A 20,582-nucleotide genomic window follows, 5' to 3' on the forward strand; every position below is an offset into this window, starting at 1 on the left:
TGAAGAAATAGACAACCTGAATAGCCTTACAGCTATTAAATAAATTCAATTTGTAGTTTAAAAACCTTTCCACAAGAGAACTCCAGGCAGATGGTTTCACGAATGAATTCGATCAAACAGTGGAGAAAAAATTATACCAATATTATACCACCACTTCTAGAAAACTTGTATAAATTTTTGATATTATGAGCAAGACTTAACTATTCATTTAGCAATGAATACACCAGAAAACTTAAGAGCAATATCCTTCATAAATATAGAAGCAAAATTTCCTTATAAAATACTAGCAAGTCAAACCCAGCAGTATGTAAAAAGGATGATACATTATGAACCAGTGGGTTTTATCCCAGGAACACAAGGTTCCTTTCACATAAGAGAATCAATGTAGTTTATGATGTTAATGCAGGAGAAAAGGCATATGATCTTGCAGAAAAACATTTGACAGGAATCAACACCTATTTGCAAAAAGAACTTAGCAAACTAGGAAAAGTCTTCAACCTAATAAAAGGCATCTATGAAAAAAACTAGGTGGGCTCATTATTAAAAAACAAGTGCCTGGGTGACTCATTGGGTTAAATATATGCCTTTAGCTTAGGTCACCATCCCAGGGTTCTGGGACTGAGCCCCACATCAGGCTTCCTGTGAGGACGGGGAAGATTGGGGGTGGGGTGGGGGGGTCTGCTTGCCCCTCCCCCCACTCATGCTGCCTCGCTATCATAAATAAGTCTTAAAAAGAAACCTGGATTTGGAACAAACCAAGGATGCCTGTCTTTACGACTTCCATTCAACATTTTTAGTGAAGGTGTTAGCCAGTGCAGCAGGCAATTATATAGTGTATTCACTGAAAAATAAAAGTGTATTTGCAGACCATAATCAACATTAGAAAGTCATAGGGAGTTTTCAAAAATACTACTAAACACAGGGAGTCTATCAGGACCACAAAATAAGAGGTAAACATACGATTGTACTTCTATACAAATGAACAGTTTAAAATGGGGAAAAAATGGTTATTGTAATTGCAATTTACAATAGCATAAAAAACATGAAAGTGTAAGAGTTGAGGAACGTCCGGGGGACTCAGGGGTTGAGCATCGGCCTTCAGCTCAGGACGTGACCGCGGGGTCCCGGGATCGAGTCCTGCATCGGGCTCCCCACAAGGAGCCTCCCTCAGCCTGTGTCTCTGCCTCTCTCTGTCTCTCATGAATAAATGTTCAAAAGAAAAAAAAGAGAAGAAAGAAAGAAAGAAGAAAGGAATGAAAGAAAAGAAGAAAAAGAAAAAGAAAGAAAAAGAAAAGGCGTTTCAGGGTCGTCGTCAGGAGGGAAGCGCAGCCCGGAGCGCAGCGGCGCCCTGCCTGGCACCTGCCGCCGCGGAGCCGAGCGGAGCCGACGCCGGACCCAGCCCGCGGGGGCGTTTTCAAGGTCATGAAGCCACAAGGCAGCTTCCGTCCCTGACACGGCGGAGGGCGCGCGCCCCGAGAGGCCTGTGTCCGGAGGAGGAGCCCCGAGCGGGCGGCGGCGGCGGCGGCGGCGGCCGCGTCCCCACAGCCAGGGGCCCGGCGCGTCGGGGGCTCCGGGCCCGAAATGGGGATAAAGACCAAATGTCCGCCGCTCACGACAGCCTCAGGGTGGCCGTGGACCCCTAAGCGCAGAGCGCCGCGCAAGTCGGGGGCGCAGGCAGGGAGCCCCGAGCAACGGGCCCCACTGGGTGCTCAGCCCGTCGGATGAACCCGTCGCCCGCCCCGCCGCTCGGGTCCCGGCCCCCACTCTCGGCGGCGCTCCTCCCGCCTCCGCTTACGCCCGGGCTGCCCGGCTCGGGCAAGGGGCGGCAGGCGCGGTGACCGCGGGCGCCGCTCCCAGTCGGCGGAGTGAGAGTCCGCCCCGCGGAGCCGGGACCCGAGCCGAGGGGCACGGAGTCACAGGGGGTGACAATCGAAAGCCCAATCTGACGACTCGGAGGCGTGGCAGGGCTCAGGCAGGCATTAGAAATCTTAAAAATACGGTTGAGAGATTAGGAATGAAACCCAGGGTGAAGGGCAGCCCGGGGGGCTCGGCGGTGCAGCGCCGCCTTCAGCCCCGGCGCGACCCCGGGTCCCGGACCGAGCCCCGCGCCCCGCGCCCCGCGCCCCGCGTCGGGCTCCCCGCGTGCAGCCTGCTGCTCCCTCCGCCTGGGTCTCGGCCTCTCTCTGTGTCTCTCAGGAATAAATAAATAACATCTTAACAAACACACACAGAAACAGGGTGAAGAAACATGACCCGCAATGCCTTGAAATAGTTTGACAGGAAGGAAAATTCTGAGTCCCAAGGACGTGAGCAAAGTTCTCCCGTCGGGGCGGGAGTGGCAGGATCCGGCTTGGCCCGCCCGCCAGGCCCGCACACGCACGAGCCTCCGGGCCCAGGCTGGCAGGCGCCGGGGAGGGGCGGCCGCGGCCGAGCCCGGGGTGCAGAGAGGAGGCCGCCGCTCGGGGCCCGTCCTCAGGCCCAGCTGACGCCCTGAGGCCCGCGGGAACAGGCCACGGCGACAGCAGGTTCCAGGGATGCCCAGGCGCCGCGGGGTCCCCCAAGGCCGTAGCCCAGCCACCGGCCCAACCGGCCTCTCCCCGGCGCGTGCCCGCGGTGTGCGCCCCACGGGGCGGGCTTTCACTCCGTCGTCCTCGTGTCGCTTCCACCCTCTTGTGTCCCCGACTGGGAGCGGCGCCCCGGGAGCAGGTGGCAGGCGCCGGGCCGCGGCCCCCGCCGCCCTCATTCAGTTGAGCGGCTCTGGACTCTGGACCTTGGCTCAGGTCGCGATCGCAGGGGTGTGAGACCGAGCCCCGGGGCGGGCTCTGCGCTCAGCTGGGGGTGTGCTTGGGAGCCCCTCCCCCCCCTCCCCGCCCCTCCCCCAGCGTGCTCCTGCCGAAGGAAGACCTTTGAATAAATAAAGTAAGTTCGTCCTAAAAATGTGTCAAGAACAAGCTCTGAAAAGAAGAAACTGATCCTCAGCCGCCGCCACAATGAAGTCTACCAAACGCTAGAAAGGAATGCAACACAATTCAGCGCCCAACAGCATAGAAGCACAAATTCTGGAATCCGAGAAAAAATGCCAGACATGGAAAAGGCAGGAAAATGTGACCTGTCACCAGGAGCAAAGACCCATCAGTGAAGTGGGCCCAGAAGTAGGTGACAGGAGTGGCAGGTGGCGATACTGGAAGCTCGGTGTGCTAGGACGGAAATTTCTAGGAAAACTTCAGCGTCACGAGGAATGAAGCCGTCAAACCAAGGCTGCCAAGGCCACGCACACAGGGCGCACCTGAGCTCCCGTCGCCGCCGCCGGCCCGCGGGGGGCGACCGTGGGGGACGAGGCCAGCCCGCGCTTCCCAGCCCAGAGCCAGGGCCGCGGCGGGCCTCCGGCCTCGCTCCCCACACACCCGCCAGGGCCCGTCTTCCCCTGCCCCGGGATTAACGCGGCTATTTTCATTCAAACACTCACAGCCGCTGGAGTCACGCGGAGGTGCCAAGCGTCCGTGTGTCCCGGGGGCCCGGGCCGCGGGCTCGGGGGAGGCGGGGCGGGAGGGACGCCCACGCCCACGCCCCCGTCCCCGCCGTCCCCTTCGCGCGGCAGGACACCGGGGGCCTCGGTGCTGCGGGCGGGCCACGGCGGCGGCGCACGGGCGCGCGTCACCACGGCCCACGTCACCACGGCCGTGACCCCGGGCCGCGCGGAGGAGCCACGCGGAGGAGCCGCGAGCTGCACCGCCCCGGCCGCCCGCGTCGCTCGCCGCACCCTCGGGCACGGTGGCCTCGGCCCCCTGCGCCCCCCCCCCCCCCCCCCCGCCCCGGGGTCCGGGCGCCGCCGCGGGAGGCCGAGCGCGTGGGCGGAGACCTTCCCGAGGCGGCTTTCCGGGGGGAACACGGCCCTTGTCAGACGGAACCGCGGGGCAGAGCGTTCGCAGGGAGGGACCGCAGCGGGGCGCCGAGGGCCGCGACACCCGGCGACCCCTGCCGGCCCCCGAGGGCGAGACGGAGGCGGAGGGGGAGGGGGAGGGGGAGGGGGAGGGCGAGACGGGGGCGGGGGCGGGGCTCAGGGCGCGCTCGGACAGCCCGGGCCTTCCGCGGCCCCCCTGCCCCGCTGGGCACGAGCCCCCAGGTCCCGGCCGCCTCCCTCCCCGCTCACCTGCCTCCGCCCCCGGACCTCCGCCCCCCGCCGGGCCCCCACCCGCGTCCACCAGACTCCCCGGGGGGACCCGAGCTGGCGATGCCGTCACGTCAGGCCCGGGGCTTCTCAGGCTCTTCCCCAAGGCGGCGGGTGCCCCCAAGGCCCGGGGTTCCGTGGGGCCGGCAGGCCCGCGGGGGGGCGCTGGCGGTCGGCCCTCCCGCCCCTGCAAGGCGGCTGCCCCGAGGGGAGGGCGAGGCGTCGTGGCCACCGTGGGGCTGCGTGGGTCCCCCCTGGGCCGGTCCCCCCCTGCCTCCACCTGGTGGCCCCGCCGCAGGGCGGGTCGGTCCCACTCCAGAAGGGAGCCTGCCCCCACTCGGTGAGGACCAGGGCTCTGTCCCTGCGGGGCCGGGTCCCGCGGGTGGAGACCCAGCAGGAGGTCAGAGAAGAGGCTGCAGGAGCAGCAGCCCCGAAGCCTCCAGCCTCCAGCCTCCGGCCTCCGGCCTCCGAACCTCCAGCCCCACCAGGACTGCTGTTTCATAAATGGGAGCCACTTCCGGGGATTTTAAAAACCTTTTTGTCAGAGAAGGGCTGTGAGAATTTCTACAAACCACACAGTATAAAAGCTTATTTTGGGGTGTTCTTGAAGCACAAGCTAAAAACTGGTTTTAGGGACTCTGAGCTATTTTAACTCCTTGCAATCCCCTTCCATGCTAAATACACTCAGTACCATTAGGAATCCAGTCTCTATCACAGAATAAATTTAAAAGCTGCCTCAAAAAAAAAAAAAAATCCCAAAAGACTAAATGGAACAAACAAAAATAGACTTGAAACAAGGCAACAGGCACCATGGATATTTTTTAATTCGGCCTTGGCAAACACCCCAAGGGAGACACCAAAGTTCCCGTCTTGATTCCGCTTCAGGGAACACAGTGTGTTTTCCATCTGGAACGAGCTGCAAACCAGTCACCTGGGAAGGAAGAGAACCCAGCTTGGCACATCGCCGGCCGGGCAGACACACACTCAGGCACTCTTATAGATGTAAAATATTTTATTTGTAAATGGTGATCTTCTAAATCTGTGTCCACAAATTCCAAAACCCATAACACTCTGTATACTTCAAAAAATTCAATTTTTGCCAACATTAGATACTATTATACAGAACAGAAAACAAAAACCCGGTAGGACAAATACTGGTAGGATGTCAGAATATTGTACAAGAGAAGAAAAATATTCAAGAAACAAATTTCATACAGCTATTTATCAAGAGAAAAATATATACAATTGATTTATTCTGTAAGATAAAAATACATCATGCCATATACATTACAAGTTCAGAACTGCGTCACTGATATACCAACAGTTTACAGCCCACTTGAATTGTGCACACAAAAACTTCATTTATACTTAGCCTGTGAAGTGTCAGTACCAGAATTTTAAGTACAAAATAAAAAGCTAACCTGGTTCAAAATGCTGATTAAGTTTCTACAAGCAAACACAAAACAGTGTGTGTGTGTGTGTTTTTTTATTAAAGAAATGTAAACAAACAGTTCATACAAACACATTTTAAAATTACATCTTCCAAAACCCTATTGTCGGGGTCCTGCAGCTGCAAGCGTGACCACATCGTTTTTTTTTTTTTTTTTTTTTTTTTTCCTTTTCAGATTTTTGTGTTAAATAGAAGGCTAGAATTAGGTTGGAGTCCTGCTACACGATCTGGTATGTTTACATGATTCTCTGTGGCTTGAAACAAAGTTCTAATCAAAACTACGTCCGCTGAAGAAAAGTTCAGCCTCCATTTGGGTGTATTTTTAAGCAGTTATTCACAGTTATCACAAATTGTAAGCACAAAAAAAACCTGACTGAAGAAGTAGGGATGCAACAATATAATATGAAAAAGTTAGTTTAAGTTACCAAAACAGCTATAAAAGTCGTAGTCTTAGCCTACACTCGGTTCTATCAGAAGGTGTATAAAACAATTAAGTACTAATAGACCGTAGTTTGCAAAAAATCCCAAATGCTCTAGGTTGAAATTTTGGTTATTACATAATTATAATGGCATATTTAATAACACAAAATTATATTGTGACATCCCTATGAACATTTTATAAGCACCCGAGCTGCTGCGGAGCCTGGTAGCATTTGGTCAATACTATTTTTTATACTGTATTTTTTTCTCAAAATATTTACATATTTGTACAAAGTAACAGGGTCTGTTAGTTCTGCAGGTAACAGCAGCAGCTTGGCTTTCTTCTAACTTTTATTTAAAAATAGCTTCATTCACTTATTCAATAATAAATACAAAAAGTTTCTCTTATTTTACAGAAATCAAAAACTACAATAAACTGACTCATGGAATCAAGTATTTAAATGTATTTTAGTGCAAGTTATTACCCCTTAGCTCTATCCCTAAGGAAGTCATTTCAGTACATTCCTTGTTCAGTGGTGTCTACTTTATTTTAAAAAATCTTTTAAGTCAGAGGGCCTGCCCCTTGTTCAGATAAGGCCGTGGCCAGCACTTCGGACGTCCCATCTCCCTTTCGCTGGTGATCTGTCTGTACATTCATAGGAAGACCCCGCTCCGGGGCCGGGCAGCCAGCGGCTCCTCGCCCCGACGTGTCTCCTCAGTGAGACGCAAAAACACAACACAAAACAAAACCCACCCACAGAAAGAAGGAGGAAAGAAAGAAGAAGAAAACAAAAGTGCTGGGCTGCTCCGGTGTCCCGGCCGCCCTCCGGCCCGAAGTGCTGGGGCGACCCAGACTCCCAGGAGCTAGTTTTCAGAAAGTCATAAAACAGGAAACAAAAATCTCTTTCCGTCTGCAAAATTCAAATGGTGTGTAGAATCGCTTCTTCCCAGGGACAAGCCGCCCGCTGCGCCACAAGGAATGCATTCAGTTCATCCACTTCCGGCAGTTCACAGCTCCGCAGTGACACGGGATCTTGTGCTGGTCATCCTCAAAGTCGAACTTGTAATCGTAGCAGAGCTGCCGCGGCAAAGACACAGACTGAGAGGCCCGGAGGGATGGCGCTGCCTCTGTGCCTCAGCCTCAATGCCAGCCGCTGGCTGGCCCAGCCCTGACCCTGGATCCCAGACCCCTGGAGTCCCCAAGGGAGGGGAGGCCGGAGGCCGGGTGCCTCTGCCCCCTGGGGTACCGTGTGCCCTGGGGAGGGGCTGCTCCCACCTCCAGCCTGCGGCTGGGGGCAGTACATCCGGGGTGGGGCCAGTTGCCCTGCCAAATGACATCTCTCACTTCCAAGAGGTCTATGCAGGGTGAGCCCGCCCAGCTGGCCCGACCCGGAGCCTAAGCCCCTGGCCCACGGCGAGGACTGCCGCTCTCCAGGGTCCTTCTGACCACATGTCCTATGCAGGCCCTGTCTGCAAAGACTTTTTACACTGGAAGGGAAGACACCGCCATGTACCGGGTAGCTTCTCTCTATTACTTGCAGAGTTCTTCAAGGAGATTCTCGCCACTTCATAGAAATGAAGCAGAAGCTTGCAGAAGTTAAGAGATCTACTCAAGAGGACATGGGCAGGAAGGGGAAGGAGGACCAGGAGCTCAGAGGTCCCCACCTGCCCAAGGCCCCTCCTGGTGGCTGGCACCATGCTGGTGCCACATAGGTTCTCTGATTTACTTGAGATATTCCAAAACGTGCCATGGGCCTTGGGTAAATTCTTGATTTAAAAAAGGAAATTCCAAAAAGATGACCACAAAAATACAAGAAATCATCACGTAGCTGTGTTCCGAAGTGGGCTGGGGGGAGGGTTCCCAACAGCATAAAGACACTCAGCCCCATCCCCACCTCTGCCCCTTGGGAGGGTCCTACACAGAGACCCACACTGCTCAGTGGCACCCAGAGCATCTCAAAATGTGTGTGAATTGCATTCGTGGGAGATAGATTTGGGAAACACAAGTATGTGGTCTAGACAGGTAATAACCTTAACAGGTGAAAGGCAGCCATGAGACCAAAGAAACAAAATTATCAAGTTCAACTTCCAGCATTTTCAAGGAGAGAAAAAATAGTAAAAGAGCCAAACTGTTTGAAAATCTGTTGAGAAAAATCTGTCAGCTTGTATTGATCCTAAGTGTGAATACAGGTGATCTGGACCCACATGCTGCCCCCAGATTGGCCGCCCCCAGCCTCACAGTGGTCTCACATGAGTCATAATGTTCCCAGACATCACAGAGGCCACAATCCCGTGACATTCCCCAGATATCCACTGGATGACAAGCAGACTCTAAGGAGAGGGATACTGCCAAACTGTGACCCCGGGGTAAAGCAGGAGCCCTAAGACACGGGAAAAAACTGCCACGTGGGTGAGGCGGGGACGTGGGGCTCACAGAGCACAGAACGAGGGAACCAGGAAGCCGGTACTGAATCTTGCAAGTCTGCCATGAGGAGGACGGGGCACTTGATGTCCAGGATGCCGTGAGGGCATGGCAACCTTGGACTCACACACAGAGTTTTCTAGCAGTAAAGACCCAGAGAATGCCTGGGCAAGATTACCTGGCAAGCAGCGACCTACAAGCAGGGATATGAGAGAGCAGATGTGATCCCAAGACTCTTACCTCTTCTCCTTTCTGGATCCTCCGGTTGGAGCTGATGATAATTTTGTGTCCTCTCTCAAAAGTCACCACTTCAGCCACACAGTTAGGTGCACACGAATGGTTGATATATCTGTAAGCCACCGTTTCAGAAAACAATTTATTATGAAACAGCTGGAAGAAGTTTTAAAAACCTTCGGTTCATACGGAAAACTCTTTCCTAGTTACATTTCTACCTGCCCGTTCGTAGAACAAGAATACACAATTTTAAATGAAAATTCTTTTCAAAGCTCATCTGCTCTGAATTTTCAATCCTGGACGCTGTCATTAGTGCATGGACCCACTGGGCACAACTTCCTTGACCAGATTCCCTCCGTCTCACCTGGCAGGCCCTCCGGTGAGTGTTGCATCAATCACATGGTCATTATCCATGCGGAACATGTACACGCCACGATTCTGAAAGAGAAAAGTCAGAAATTCCTCCACGTGCATGTTCAGAGCAGGAACACTTAGCTGGAAGTGAATGGAAACACAGCCCAATTGTAGTCACTGTGCATATCACACAACCGCGGTCACGCAGTGTGAACAGAGAGCAGCACATTGGAAGGTTGCTCGTAAGGCTCACTAATCTACAGCTGTATCTATGCAAATAGTAACACTGACTAGATAGGGTGAGGCTGATGGAAAAAAAAAGGAAAACACAAGAATATCTGGATGTCGCTTTTGTTCAAAACTGAATCTCGTAGACAGTCTGATCTGGCCCCCATATGCAGCTCTTAGATGACATGGGGACTGAGGGGGACTGGCACTTACCTGAGACTCATACAGCTTCTCTTTTCTGTTTGCAACTTCGTTTCGAATGATAGTCCCGATGTACTCAATGACCATGGTGTGCTTTTCGATGTCTCTAGCAGCATATAGACCCAGCCCCTGCAGAAGAAATAAATTAAAAATGGCACGGGGTAGGGGTGGGGGTAGTGTGTGTATATGTTCCTCAAAAATCACTTCAATTTCTTTGACAACAAACCTGATTCCCCTTTATACAAAGGCCACAGCAAAAGCTACAGTGAAGATTTCACCTGAACTGGTTTTTTAATTAAATATAATATCTGAGGGCAGCCCTGGTGGTGCAGCGGTTTAGCGCCGCCTGCAGCCCAGGGCATGATCCTGGAGACCCTGGATCGAGTCCTGCGTCGGGCTCTCTGCATGGAGCCTGCTCCTCCCTCTGCCTGTGTCTCTATGAATGAATAAATAAAATCTTAAAGGAAAAAAAAATATCTGAAACAATCTTGCCACTTAAAAGTAATGCCATTACTATCTTGCTTTTCTAAATTCTGAAGGCATATTTACAAAGCAGTGCGCCACTGACTGGCTGCCACATTCCGCTGGATTATCCTATCTTCCATGTAATTCATGCTGAGACCCCACCAACTAAACAGCTAATAGCTTCTGGTATTTACTTTAACCCATTACTATTTCTAAAAGGATGTAACAGGACAATAACTTAATATATCAGAAATAGGGCAAACCATAAGGGATTATTAATACTACAGTCATGTTTCAGATTAGGCTAGGTTCCTGGAAGCCAGGGCAAAAGGAGAAGCAGGTTAAGTTACTCTGCTCTAATTACCAGGAAAGTTGGAAAGAAATGGAAGTTCTTCAGGAAGGCAACCTTCTCCCCTAAAGTTTTAAGGCCACAGAGAAAACACTGCACTGGCTAAAAACACTGCAGCAGGTCTCTCATTTGGCAGCTCGTACTGTATATGCTAGTGGTCTAATAAATCACACACTGTGTGTACCTTTAAAAGTTTTTAGCCTTGCAGATTCTGGAAAAATAACATACTGAAAAAAAAATATGGTTGATTTCCATGAATATTTGATATTTTCTTGTCAAGGTGTGGGTGCGTTTGCCTTCTCAACTCAAACTGCCTAGAAGACCACCACAGTAACCAAGCAGGGAAGAGCGTGTGCTAACTGGGGAGTCCCCTGGGGAACAGCCCCTGTCAAGTACCGCCGTGGGGCACATAGTACCAAGGGCTGATCTTAGAGACTCTGGTGTCAACTAAATTATCTTCTGGGGGAAAAAAGTTTTATGCAACTTATCTGTTCAATTCCAGACATAACTGAGGTGAAAGAATCAGAACACAAAAAAAGGAGTATGTCTAGAGATCAATATAGTTTGGTATAAGAATAGACAAGAAGATCAATGAAGGAGAATAGAGAATCCAAGTAAATCCACGCATATGGTGAAAATCTAATGTGTAATAGTTGTATAGTAGTATCACCATACTACTATATGGTGTCCTAATTCAGTGTAATATGGGAGAGTTATTAACTAAATGGTGCTTCAACTAGTTATTCACTGGAAGAAAATAGTCTTCAACATTTAAAATTTCTGAAATACAGAAATCCAAGAAACTACATATACAATAACATCTACTGTTTTTTTTTTTTTTTTAAAGATTTTATTTATTTATTCATGAGACAGAGAGAGAGAGGCAGAGATACAGGCAGAAGGAGAAGCAGGCACCATGCAGGGAACCGATGTGGGACTTGATCCTTGGACTCCAGGACCACGCCCTGAGCCAAAGGCAGACACTCAACCACTGAGCCACCCAGGCGTCCCTAAAATCTACTGTCTTAACCAAGACTAGAAGCCATAGAAAATTATGTATATTTGACTATATAAAAATTAAAACTTTTATAAGTAGCTTAATAACCAAAGGGTGTTTGGTAGGGGAGCACATCTATTAGCACAAGTTCTTATGATTTAGAATATGGACAAAGGATGAATAGGTGATTCATAGAAGAGCAAATCCAAATGGCACATATGGCACATATGGCACATATGAAAAGTCGTTCATTCATCAGCAGTTAGAAACTGCAGAGATGGAAGCAGTATCAGTCTGGCAGAAACATAAAAGGGCAATAGCACTACAAATAGGAAAAGGAGAGAGAGAGTCTCCTAAATGCAGGAAGAAATGTGCAACTGTAGCCTTTTCAGAAAACTAACAAGGTCTGCTAAGATGAAAAGTACATACTTTTACACAGTAATTTCACATGTAGGAATATTCTCCAAAGGAGTGAGTCTGTCACAATACACGGGGATATTTGTACAAGATACTGATGGTATTTTGGGGGAAATGAAACAAAACAAATGTTCACCAGTTGTGGAACAGTTTAATTAATTACAGTTCATCAACATCAGGGAACATCACAGAGCCTTTAGGGAGAATCAAACAGAGCCACCTCAGTTGTCCTAGAGGATTCACTGAGGATTTGCAAGAAAAGGATGCTGCAGAAAAGTGTATGGGAATGACTTCGCTGATACATCTGTACACAGATGTGTGTGCACCATCAGGACAGTCACAGGGACCCCACTGAGCTCATGGGTTAAGAAATCACTGAAATGGGTATGCCTGAGTGGCTCAGCGGTTGAGCGTCTGCCCTCAGGGCGTGATCCCAGAGTCCTGGGATCGAGTCCCACATCAGACTTCCTGCAGGGAGCCTGCTTCTCCCTCCCTCTGCCTGTGTCTCTGCTGCTATCTCTCATGAATAAATAAATAAAATCTTAAAAAAAAAAAAAAAAAGAAATCACTGAAATGATAGTAAGGGAATAAAACCGATGTCAAGAAACAGGAATGGTAAAAGAGTGAACGAGCCATTTGGGAACATTTAAAATGGAAAAGTAACAGACGTAGCCCAGAAGAAAGACACACCAGAGCAGACCACTGGATTCCCCAGGAACTGAAGAGGTTCCATTCTTGATGCAACAGCAGAAAAGAAAAGAAAGATATTGTATTTGTAATTTAAAAATGTAGCATCAGACAAGAAGATCAAGAGCACAAAGAGCTCTTAGTTGATTTTTTTTTAAGCACAAAAGAAAGATTAGCAGATGTAGAAATCACAAAACAAGGACAAGAGAAGCAGACATAGAGGGGAAAAGGAGGGCTGTGGAGACAGAAGTTCCTTCCTGTCCTCCCACTAGTCATCTGGGGGCCCCACTGTGGGGGCCAAGCCAGAAGGCAGGTCCCAGGACCCCACTGCTGGTGTGGGGTCCACCCTGTGAGATCTCACAGGTCTGATATTTATCTATAGGTTCAAACAGAAAGAAACAGATAGGAACCTACAGAAGAATTAATACAGAAACATTCCTGAGACCAAAGGTCACAATGCTCCAGGCTGGAAAAGATCATCAAAGAAGGATGGACAGAAGGACGAAAAGGGGGGGGGGGGGGGGGAGGAGTTGGGGAGTGAGGAAGAGAGAAAATGATTGAACCTAAGGCACATTTTTTGTAAAATATCCAAACATCACAAACAAGAAGATGATCCTACAATCTTCCCAAGAAGGAAAACTTCCCTACAAAGGAACGAGAATCCCCTTGAGCAGAGGCGACGGAATGTAGATCAGACTTTCATTGTAAGGGATCACACTGGGTGTGAGTGGGGCTAGGTGGATGGAGCGCAGAGGTGCCATGGCAGAGAAAACAGGGAGGCAGAGCCCAACAGTGGACTTGAGAGCTCTTCTGAGGGGGAAAGGCAACAGAACTCGAGGATGCTCTAGATCTGGGCATCCTGAGGCCAAGGTACACAGTTTGTGGATGGGGACCACTGGCAGGATGACTGGGCTTAGGGACCGAGAGGTTTGGCAAAGCGAGCTTTATACTTCCATCCTGGGACATCCAAGCGGAGATGCTGAATAGGCCTAGGGTTCCTTAGGTCTGCAGCTCAGCAAGTCTGGATCACAGATGTAAAGTAAATGCTTAGCCTACAGATGGCTCTTTCTCTAAGGTATTCTACAATCTACACACCAGAAAATACAGTGCTTTCATGAAAAAAGGCTTCCTTCCAAAAGAACTCCTCACATTGGAATATCTTTTGAAACTATTTTCATTTGTATTTTTCAGAAGTATTTGAAACAGCTCTAGTGAACTCTCCACAAATCCAGTGTGTGCCAAATACAGTGGTACCTGCTTCCCATGAGCCCTCATCAAGAAGCAAAGATGCAGATTCTGGAGGTAGTCCCATTTGAGGAAGAAAAGCATCCATGCTCAAAGAGCCATATTCGGTCACTAACCAGTGTTTGCAAACTAGCAAGAGATGACAGGATTTTTAATCCTGCAGCTGAACAAAATCCTTCTTCACCTACCGGATGTCAGTACTTTCTGATGGCTAGACCCCATCCTGTTGCTCCTCTTCCCAAAGACAGACTATTTCCTCACCTGGATACGAGACCGGGCCAGATAGACATTGGATTTCCACTCGGTCTTCATCTTCCGGTACTGCGAGGACTTGGAGTGGACAAACTGCTTACTGTATGGTGCGTTCAGCTCCCCCGTGACTGTGCTCTGAAAGGACTTGGATGTGCTGGTGCTGTTCAGGGTGTGAGGCCTGCACACAATGGCATGTCAACAGGAAAAAATAAAAGGAAAACTGAAGATATCTCCGAATAATGCCCAAAGCCAAGATGATTCAAATTCTTACTGACAGGAACATACATGGAAAGCCGCCTAGCAGAGCCACACGGCGAGTTCTCTAATGTGGTCGGCACGGACACAGCCAGAGACAGCAGGGTTTGTAAGCAGCAGACAAATCAAGCACAAAAACCACTAATACGCCTAGAAACCCTGGGCTGTACTATGTGAAGTTAAAACAAAATACCTTAACACAAACCTCTTGACATGGGCACTCATTTTAGGTTCAGAACGGGCACAGCCTGTGGGGTTAACGGCAAGAGGGAGTTCCATGAGAGGGTTGCGGCCATACCGAAAGGTGTAGTTCTCACAGGCCTCAACCCCAGGGAGCTGCAAAGGAGTGAAACAGACAGAAGGTTAGTTCATGTGATGAGGACTGTGGACGACCCTAACGCTGACCAAAGGATGGCCTATCTGGAACCTTTGTGGAAATAACTAGCCAATGTATTCCCTTGGCACAAAATGGTCTTTTAACTTATGTTAACATAATTGGCCTGCACTCAGATTTATTTCAATATTAATACAGAGATTTCACTTTCAAAGTGAAACTCCGTAAACGCTGACAAATGCTCCTTGAAGAAAAATATTAACCCACAGAACCACCACAGGCCAACCAACATACATTGCTGTGTGACCTTAAGATCTGATTATTCCAATCCAACTTACAACTTAGTGCTTTCAATTTTTATATCTTTATTTGGAATTTAAAAATTAAATATAGTTAAAAATCATTGAATATGGTTTACTGTCTTGATTTCTCACTTCTTCAATTTGACTAAGATGAAGTTATCACATTCAATGTCCCAAGAGTGTAGGTGGTAATTGAGATTTACTTGTACAGTAACTTCATGTTAAGGGCCTTTCCTAGAATATACTTCTTGTGGACATACTTCACTATAGACTTAAAAGATCATTTAGGCAGGACTCTACCAAAAGAAGCAAGTAGACATATAACTGTGGCTTTTGAGGTGTCCTCTGCTTCTCCAAATAAATAAGTAAATAAAACAAAACCCACCAACTATCGATGATTTTTTCTTGTTCAAAATAATGCCTTAAAATCATACAATTTCCCCAAATTGGTGAACTTGCTTATAATCTTAAAATACAGGTAAGGCCTGGTACTCCTCCTGCAATCCAACTGCTCTGTGGTGACCGTCCCCAGCACGGGGGCGGGGGGGGGGGGGGGCGCGCGCGCGCAGGAAAGTGGGTGTCAGGGAGCAGGTACACCAGCATCCCCCCACCCATCCAGCACTGCTTGAAGGCCAAACAGTGTTTCTGTCTTTCTGTCTGCCTTGTCTTCACCCTTGAAGAGAAGCTGGAACTTGTGAGCCACTCACTAAGGGAATGTTATCATTTACTGTGGTGAATCAGAGGTGCCTTGAGAGACACGAAGAGCGCCAGGAGCCAATGCACGGGCAGAGCGCCTCCTCAGCATCCTGACTGTCACAGCCCATATTAAAACAGTCACACTGGGAACCACCAAATGCAATCAGAAAGGCAATCCCGACGCCACAGCTCGCTGAGGCACTCACTGACTCCGCGATCCGTGCCACTGCAGACACTGTTAGCCCAAACAGATCTTCTCCCTTTAGATAGGCCGGAAAAAGCTGGAGCATTTCAGACTGTTTCCTCACACATGCCACGGGCTCCAAAATTTTATCCCAAACGCCTACATACGGCCGAAACAAACAAAAACAAAACAATTTAGAACAAACCTGCCCTCTGCTAAACAGAGGGGAAAACAGGATGCAGGATAAAACAAGAGCAAAATAAAAACTGACCAACCACTTGGAGACTTACCAGTTTCCAAGGAAAGCCTTGGAGGTGGGGATCTAACAAGCCCGGTATTACCTACTTATCAAATGGCAGTTTATTTTGAGGAGAAGAATGTGTTACGTTAAGGAAATTAAACAGTGAAAGTGGAAAAGAAAGCTTAATGTAACAAATTCACACAAGAACTTAATTCATTTTCATACTAGGCATATAACTTTACATTTTTGACTGATTTAGTCCAATTAGCAGTACCTAAAAGTAAGTTTCTCTCCTCTTGGATTTAAATTAAAATATTAAATTGATATTTCATTAGAATTATCTTCAGGGCATTTTCACACATTTTTTTTTTTTAAAACTGCCAGACTTTTAAAAAAAGCAATTCCCCTGTACTTTCTGCATCAATAAAATGACAGCTTATCATCAGAATTAAATGTCCAATTTCTAGCTCCAAATCTGTTTAATACCTGGAATTCCTCATAAAAGACAATGTACAGAATCTGCTTTACATATGGTCCCTGCCTTCTGACATTAGGAGGGTACCCAATGCAAACAGCAGGCAATGTTCATCTACAAATCACTGTTTGATGTATGGACAAACACATACTCTGATTTAGAGGAAGTCTAGCAGGTGCTGAGAAGATGACAGGCAAAGAGCAGGTATAGTAACACACAGAAGCTATGAGTTGTGTCTGTAAATGAAAAATCTGTATCTGTCTTCATACATTATGAAACAAACAAGAGAAAACAAGGAAATACGGATGTAAAACATTTGATAACGTGCTGTGTAGCGCACACACATGTGGATCTTACCTTTAGGAGAGGAATCACTTAAGACAAGATCTTCATGGCCTTGCTCTACAATTCTGATCACGAACACTGGGCGCCCATCTTTCTCCTCAATGGAGCACAGGTAACGGCAGCGCCTGTTGGCGTAGCGGGTGCTCCAGTACAAGCGGCTGGCTTCATAACCAACAGGAAAGAGTGCTTTAGGGGAATGGAACGCTTGCATCTGCTGTGGCAGCAGCTGACCAATCGTATGGAAGATGAGGCTTCCAACACGGAAGGTGTGGTCACGCTCCCCACGCTGCACGATGCTGGCGATTTGTCGCACCTCATCACGTTGAACATAGACCCGCCTGAAGACTGCAAAGTAACTTAATTCCTGCTCATGAATCCCCTTTGGTTTGTGCATGGGACAAAGCATAGTTTTATCCTTAAAAAACATGCATTGTGCTTTAATGGCGCAAGTAAAGTGATAGATGTTGGTACACCGAAATCGGTGACATCCGCTGGTGGCACCCATTTTATGGCAGAAGACACATTTCATCTGCAGACCCCTCCTTAGCGCCAGCTCCACGTTTATCAGGGCCCCAGCCTGGGTCTCATAGACCTCCGTGGACCACAGCGCACAATTCAAGTGGACCCACAGGTCTAAGTCAAGGTTGAGCAGTCTCGCTGGCCCGTCTGTCAATCCATCACCTTCCTCGTGACAAAAACAACACTTCCGGTAGTCTTTAGGCACAGGGTCAGGTTTAAGGGAAGTGCCCAACTTCTTCAGAAACTCATCTATTTCATCCTCACACGGGGGTTTGAAACTCCCCTTGGGGATTACGATGTGAATGCTCCACTTTTTCCACTTCATCCCTCTCCACTTTTTATTGATCGGCCTACAATCTTCAAACCCGCCGTGGACAGTTCTGAGCCGAGGCTTTAACTTGACTGTTACCTTGAGCTCATCTGGCTTTGCCTCTACTTTGGCTGCTTCAAACGCCGGAGGGAATGTGATGGGGGGTGATGCCGGGGGAGACACTTCCTCCTGAAGCTGCGGGAGGCAGTGCACATCAAGAGTGGAGATGTTGTTGCTGTACTGGTGAAAGGCTTTGGAAGGCATCTCTTTCACCGGAGACTGCATCATTGGAGGGGCGGATTCCTGCACAGGAAAAGGGAAGAGAAGTAGGAAGAGCAGCTCTTCTCAGGGCAGGAAGCCAAGTAGAAGGGTGTCACAGGCCTGTGCCAGGGTGGGGGTGGGGGTGAGGGGGGGTCTCTGGGGGAGCGTGAGGGGTCATGTGCAGCAGAAGCAGATGCCAAATACTAAGGTGCTGGCTAACGGGGGCAGGGCAGTGTCAGGAATCCCTCCCCAGGCCTTCTCAACAAGGCTGTATCTCTAGAGAGAATTCTGCTCCTGAACTTTCTTGGACACTCCTCTCTAGCCATAATAAAGTCAGAAAAAAAAAAATCAATGCTGAAGAGAGGTGCTAGCTAATTTCTACAATGGAATGGTATTTTCTGTTAAACCAACTAAGAAATCCGGAACATAATCTTCTCTGAGCTTATCCCCACTCTCTGAAATTTACATTTATTAATCTTAGGCTGAATTGATTGGCATAAATGTGAAAGAAGGGGCAGTACAGTAGTCCCCTACCAGCATACATCTTATGTAACTCTTCCCTGAAGCTGGCCAGCTCTGATCCGGCTGCCAGAAGAAGTAAGAACAGGGACTTTCTCTCTGGGTACCACGGGCTTTGCTGTGCTCACATACCCCCTCCACCTGGGTATCTGAGGAGACACACTTCACATAAATCTAGGAACTGCAGTACAAATTTAAAAATTACCCACTAAAAAAGCAATTCTTTCTCTTACAAAGGTTGACATATATTTTTTTAAATATTATTTATTTATTCATGAGACAGAGAGAGAGAGAGAGAGGGAGGGAGGGAGGGAAGAAGGGAGGCAGAGAGAGGCAGAGACACAAGCAGAGGGAGAAGCAGGCTCCATGTAGGGAGACTGATGTGGGACTGGATCCCAGGACTCCAGGATCACGTCCTAGGCTGAAGGCAGGCTCTAAACTGCTGAGCCACCCACGTGTACGTGTCCCAAGGTTGACATATTTTAACTTATTTTTCTTAACATTTTATTTATTTTGAGAGAGAGGGAATGAGTTGGGGGCGGGGACTGGGGAGTGTGGGCAGAGGGACAAGCAGACTCCCTGCTGAGCAGAGAGCCTGACACAGGATTCGATCCCAGGACCCCGGGATCATGGCCTAAGCCAAGGGCAGAAGCTTAACCAACTGAACCACTGATGCACCTCAACATACTTTAAAGTCTAAACCTATCTGCACATAATTTGATTTCATTATAATGGAAACTACTGCATATTATAAATATAAGTCTCCAGAACATTCTCCCAGCAGACAGCAGAGCAGTGATCTGCCAGGAAGAGTGACTGGCAACATCACTCCATAAGGCGGCTTCCTTCGATACAAATGGTTAAAAATGTCTATCTGTATCAACCACCACAATACACTTAAATCACACAGAATCAGGTACAGTAGACCATTTCCACCAAGGCAATGAGCAAAATGCTTTCACCCCGAAATACAGAAGTAGACTTAAAATGTGTGAAAAGCTTTTCCCATCAGGATAAGATCAATAGAAGTTTTAAGTATTGTTGTAATTAAGAGATTAGTAATCACTTAAGATGTTATTAGTAATGTTAAGATATAATTCAAGCCTACTCCCCTCTTGTCAGATGAGCTGATTATTTATTTATTTTTTAAAGATTTTATTTATTTATCCATGAGAGACACAGAGAAAGAGAGGCAGAGGGAGAAGCAGGCTCCATGCAGGGAGCCTGATGTGGGACTTGATCCCGGAACTCCAGGATCATGCCCTGAGCCGAAGGCAGATGCTTAACCGCTGAGTCACCCAGGCATCCCAGATGAGCTGAATTTATCTGAAATAGCAGCACGGGCTGTCCTTCCCCAGCCCACAGAGCCTCTGCTGAGACTTCCTGCACACAGAGTGATTGATATGCGCCTGTTCTATCCATTAATGTAACCCCAAATCACGGAAGTCACTCATTATACACTGTTCACTAATTGTGACTATCCTAAGTTTACCTTGCTTTCTGAGTTTTTTGCTTGTGTGGTTGATGCATAAAGAACGAAGCAGTTATTACTACAAAAGACGATGTCCTTCTCCATTCTATTAGAGCTTTCTCGGGAATCCTGAAAAGCAAAGAGAAATGTACGGGGTTCTCAACAAGTCAAAATTTCATAAAAACAAGATCTATCCACTGTTGGCTTTTATGCTATGTTAAAAGTGAAAGTAGCTCTCTATCTCAAAAGTAAAAAAGTAACTACATGCCAATATTTAGCATATAATTTAGCCAAAGAGAAAATAAATTTATAAAAATAAACTTTATTATCCATATTTCACTCTACTTAAACATATGTGGTTCTCGTAATAACCAATTTACCAGTCTGTTGTTGCTGTTTGGTTTAAAGCTAAACATATCAAATATATGCTGAGGCTACTTCCTGGAACATGTGTCCCATGGAGCTACCATAAATAGACTCTTGCGATACAGGAGCAAAGCACTGTACAGGACGCTTTCAGAGGAGGTAGATGGTGGGTTGGAGAAGGAATACCAAAGTACCTTGCTCACAAAGGCCAGATCTCTGAAAGATTTCCTCACACCACTTCCCAGAATAACCACTTTGCAGTGACAGCACCACTGTGGTCTGAGTGCCGTGCTTTCTGCAATACCATGACTAGGATCCTTATATCCAGAAAAACCTAAATGCAGAAGACTTTCATTAGTGATTAAAGTTAATTGATAATACAATGTAGTACAAGGTATAAACTGCACTAAATCAA

The 20,582-nt window shown here is 48.1% G+C and overlaps 1 protein-coding gene across 21 annotated transcripts in view; it reads right to left on the reverse strand.

Moving 5' to 3' along the window:
• Positions 1 to 5,162: 5,162 nt before the first annotated feature.
• KMT2C (lysine methyltransferase 2C) overlaps positions 5,163 to 20,582 on the reverse strand; it is a 284,078-nt gene continuing 268,658 nt past the window's right edge. For 20 of the 21 annotated variants that reach the window (XM_049094712.1, XM_025452148.3, XM_035699675.2 and 17 more), the window contains 10 exons: positions 20,362 to 20,501; positions 19,823 to 19,930; positions 16,734 to 17,853; positions 15,683 to 15,819; positions 14,338 to 14,480; positions 13,899 to 14,067; positions 9,490 to 9,606; positions 9,059 to 9,132; positions 8,701 to 8,809; positions 5,163 to 7,116 (listed from right to left, as the gene is read on the reverse strand). In XM_049094712.1, coding sequence (XP_048950669.1) covers positions 7,024 to 7,116; positions 8,701 to 8,809; positions 9,059 to 9,132; positions 9,490 to 9,606; positions 13,899 to 14,067; positions 14,338 to 14,480; positions 15,683 to 15,819; positions 16,734 to 17,853; positions 19,823 to 19,930; positions 20,362 to 20,501 — 2,210 coding nt within the window. In that variant the 3' untranslated portion in view covers positions 5,163 to 7,023. The remainder of the gene's footprint in view (positions 7,117 to 8,700; positions 8,810 to 9,058; positions 9,133 to 9,489; positions 9,607 to 13,898; positions 14,068 to 14,337; positions 14,481 to 15,682; positions 15,820 to 16,733; positions 17,854 to 19,822; positions 19,931 to 20,361; positions 20,502 to 20,582) is intronic. The other variant, XM_025452188.3, reaches the window with a different exon arrangement.

The sequence above is a fragment of the Canis lupus genome, chromosome 16 (assembly GCF_003254725.2).
Source record: "Canis lupus dingo isolate Sandy chromosome 16, ASM325472v2, whole genome shotgun sequence".
Classification (NCBI taxonomy): domain Eukaryota; kingdom Metazoa; phylum Chordata; class Mammalia; order Carnivora; family Canidae; genus Canis; species Canis lupus.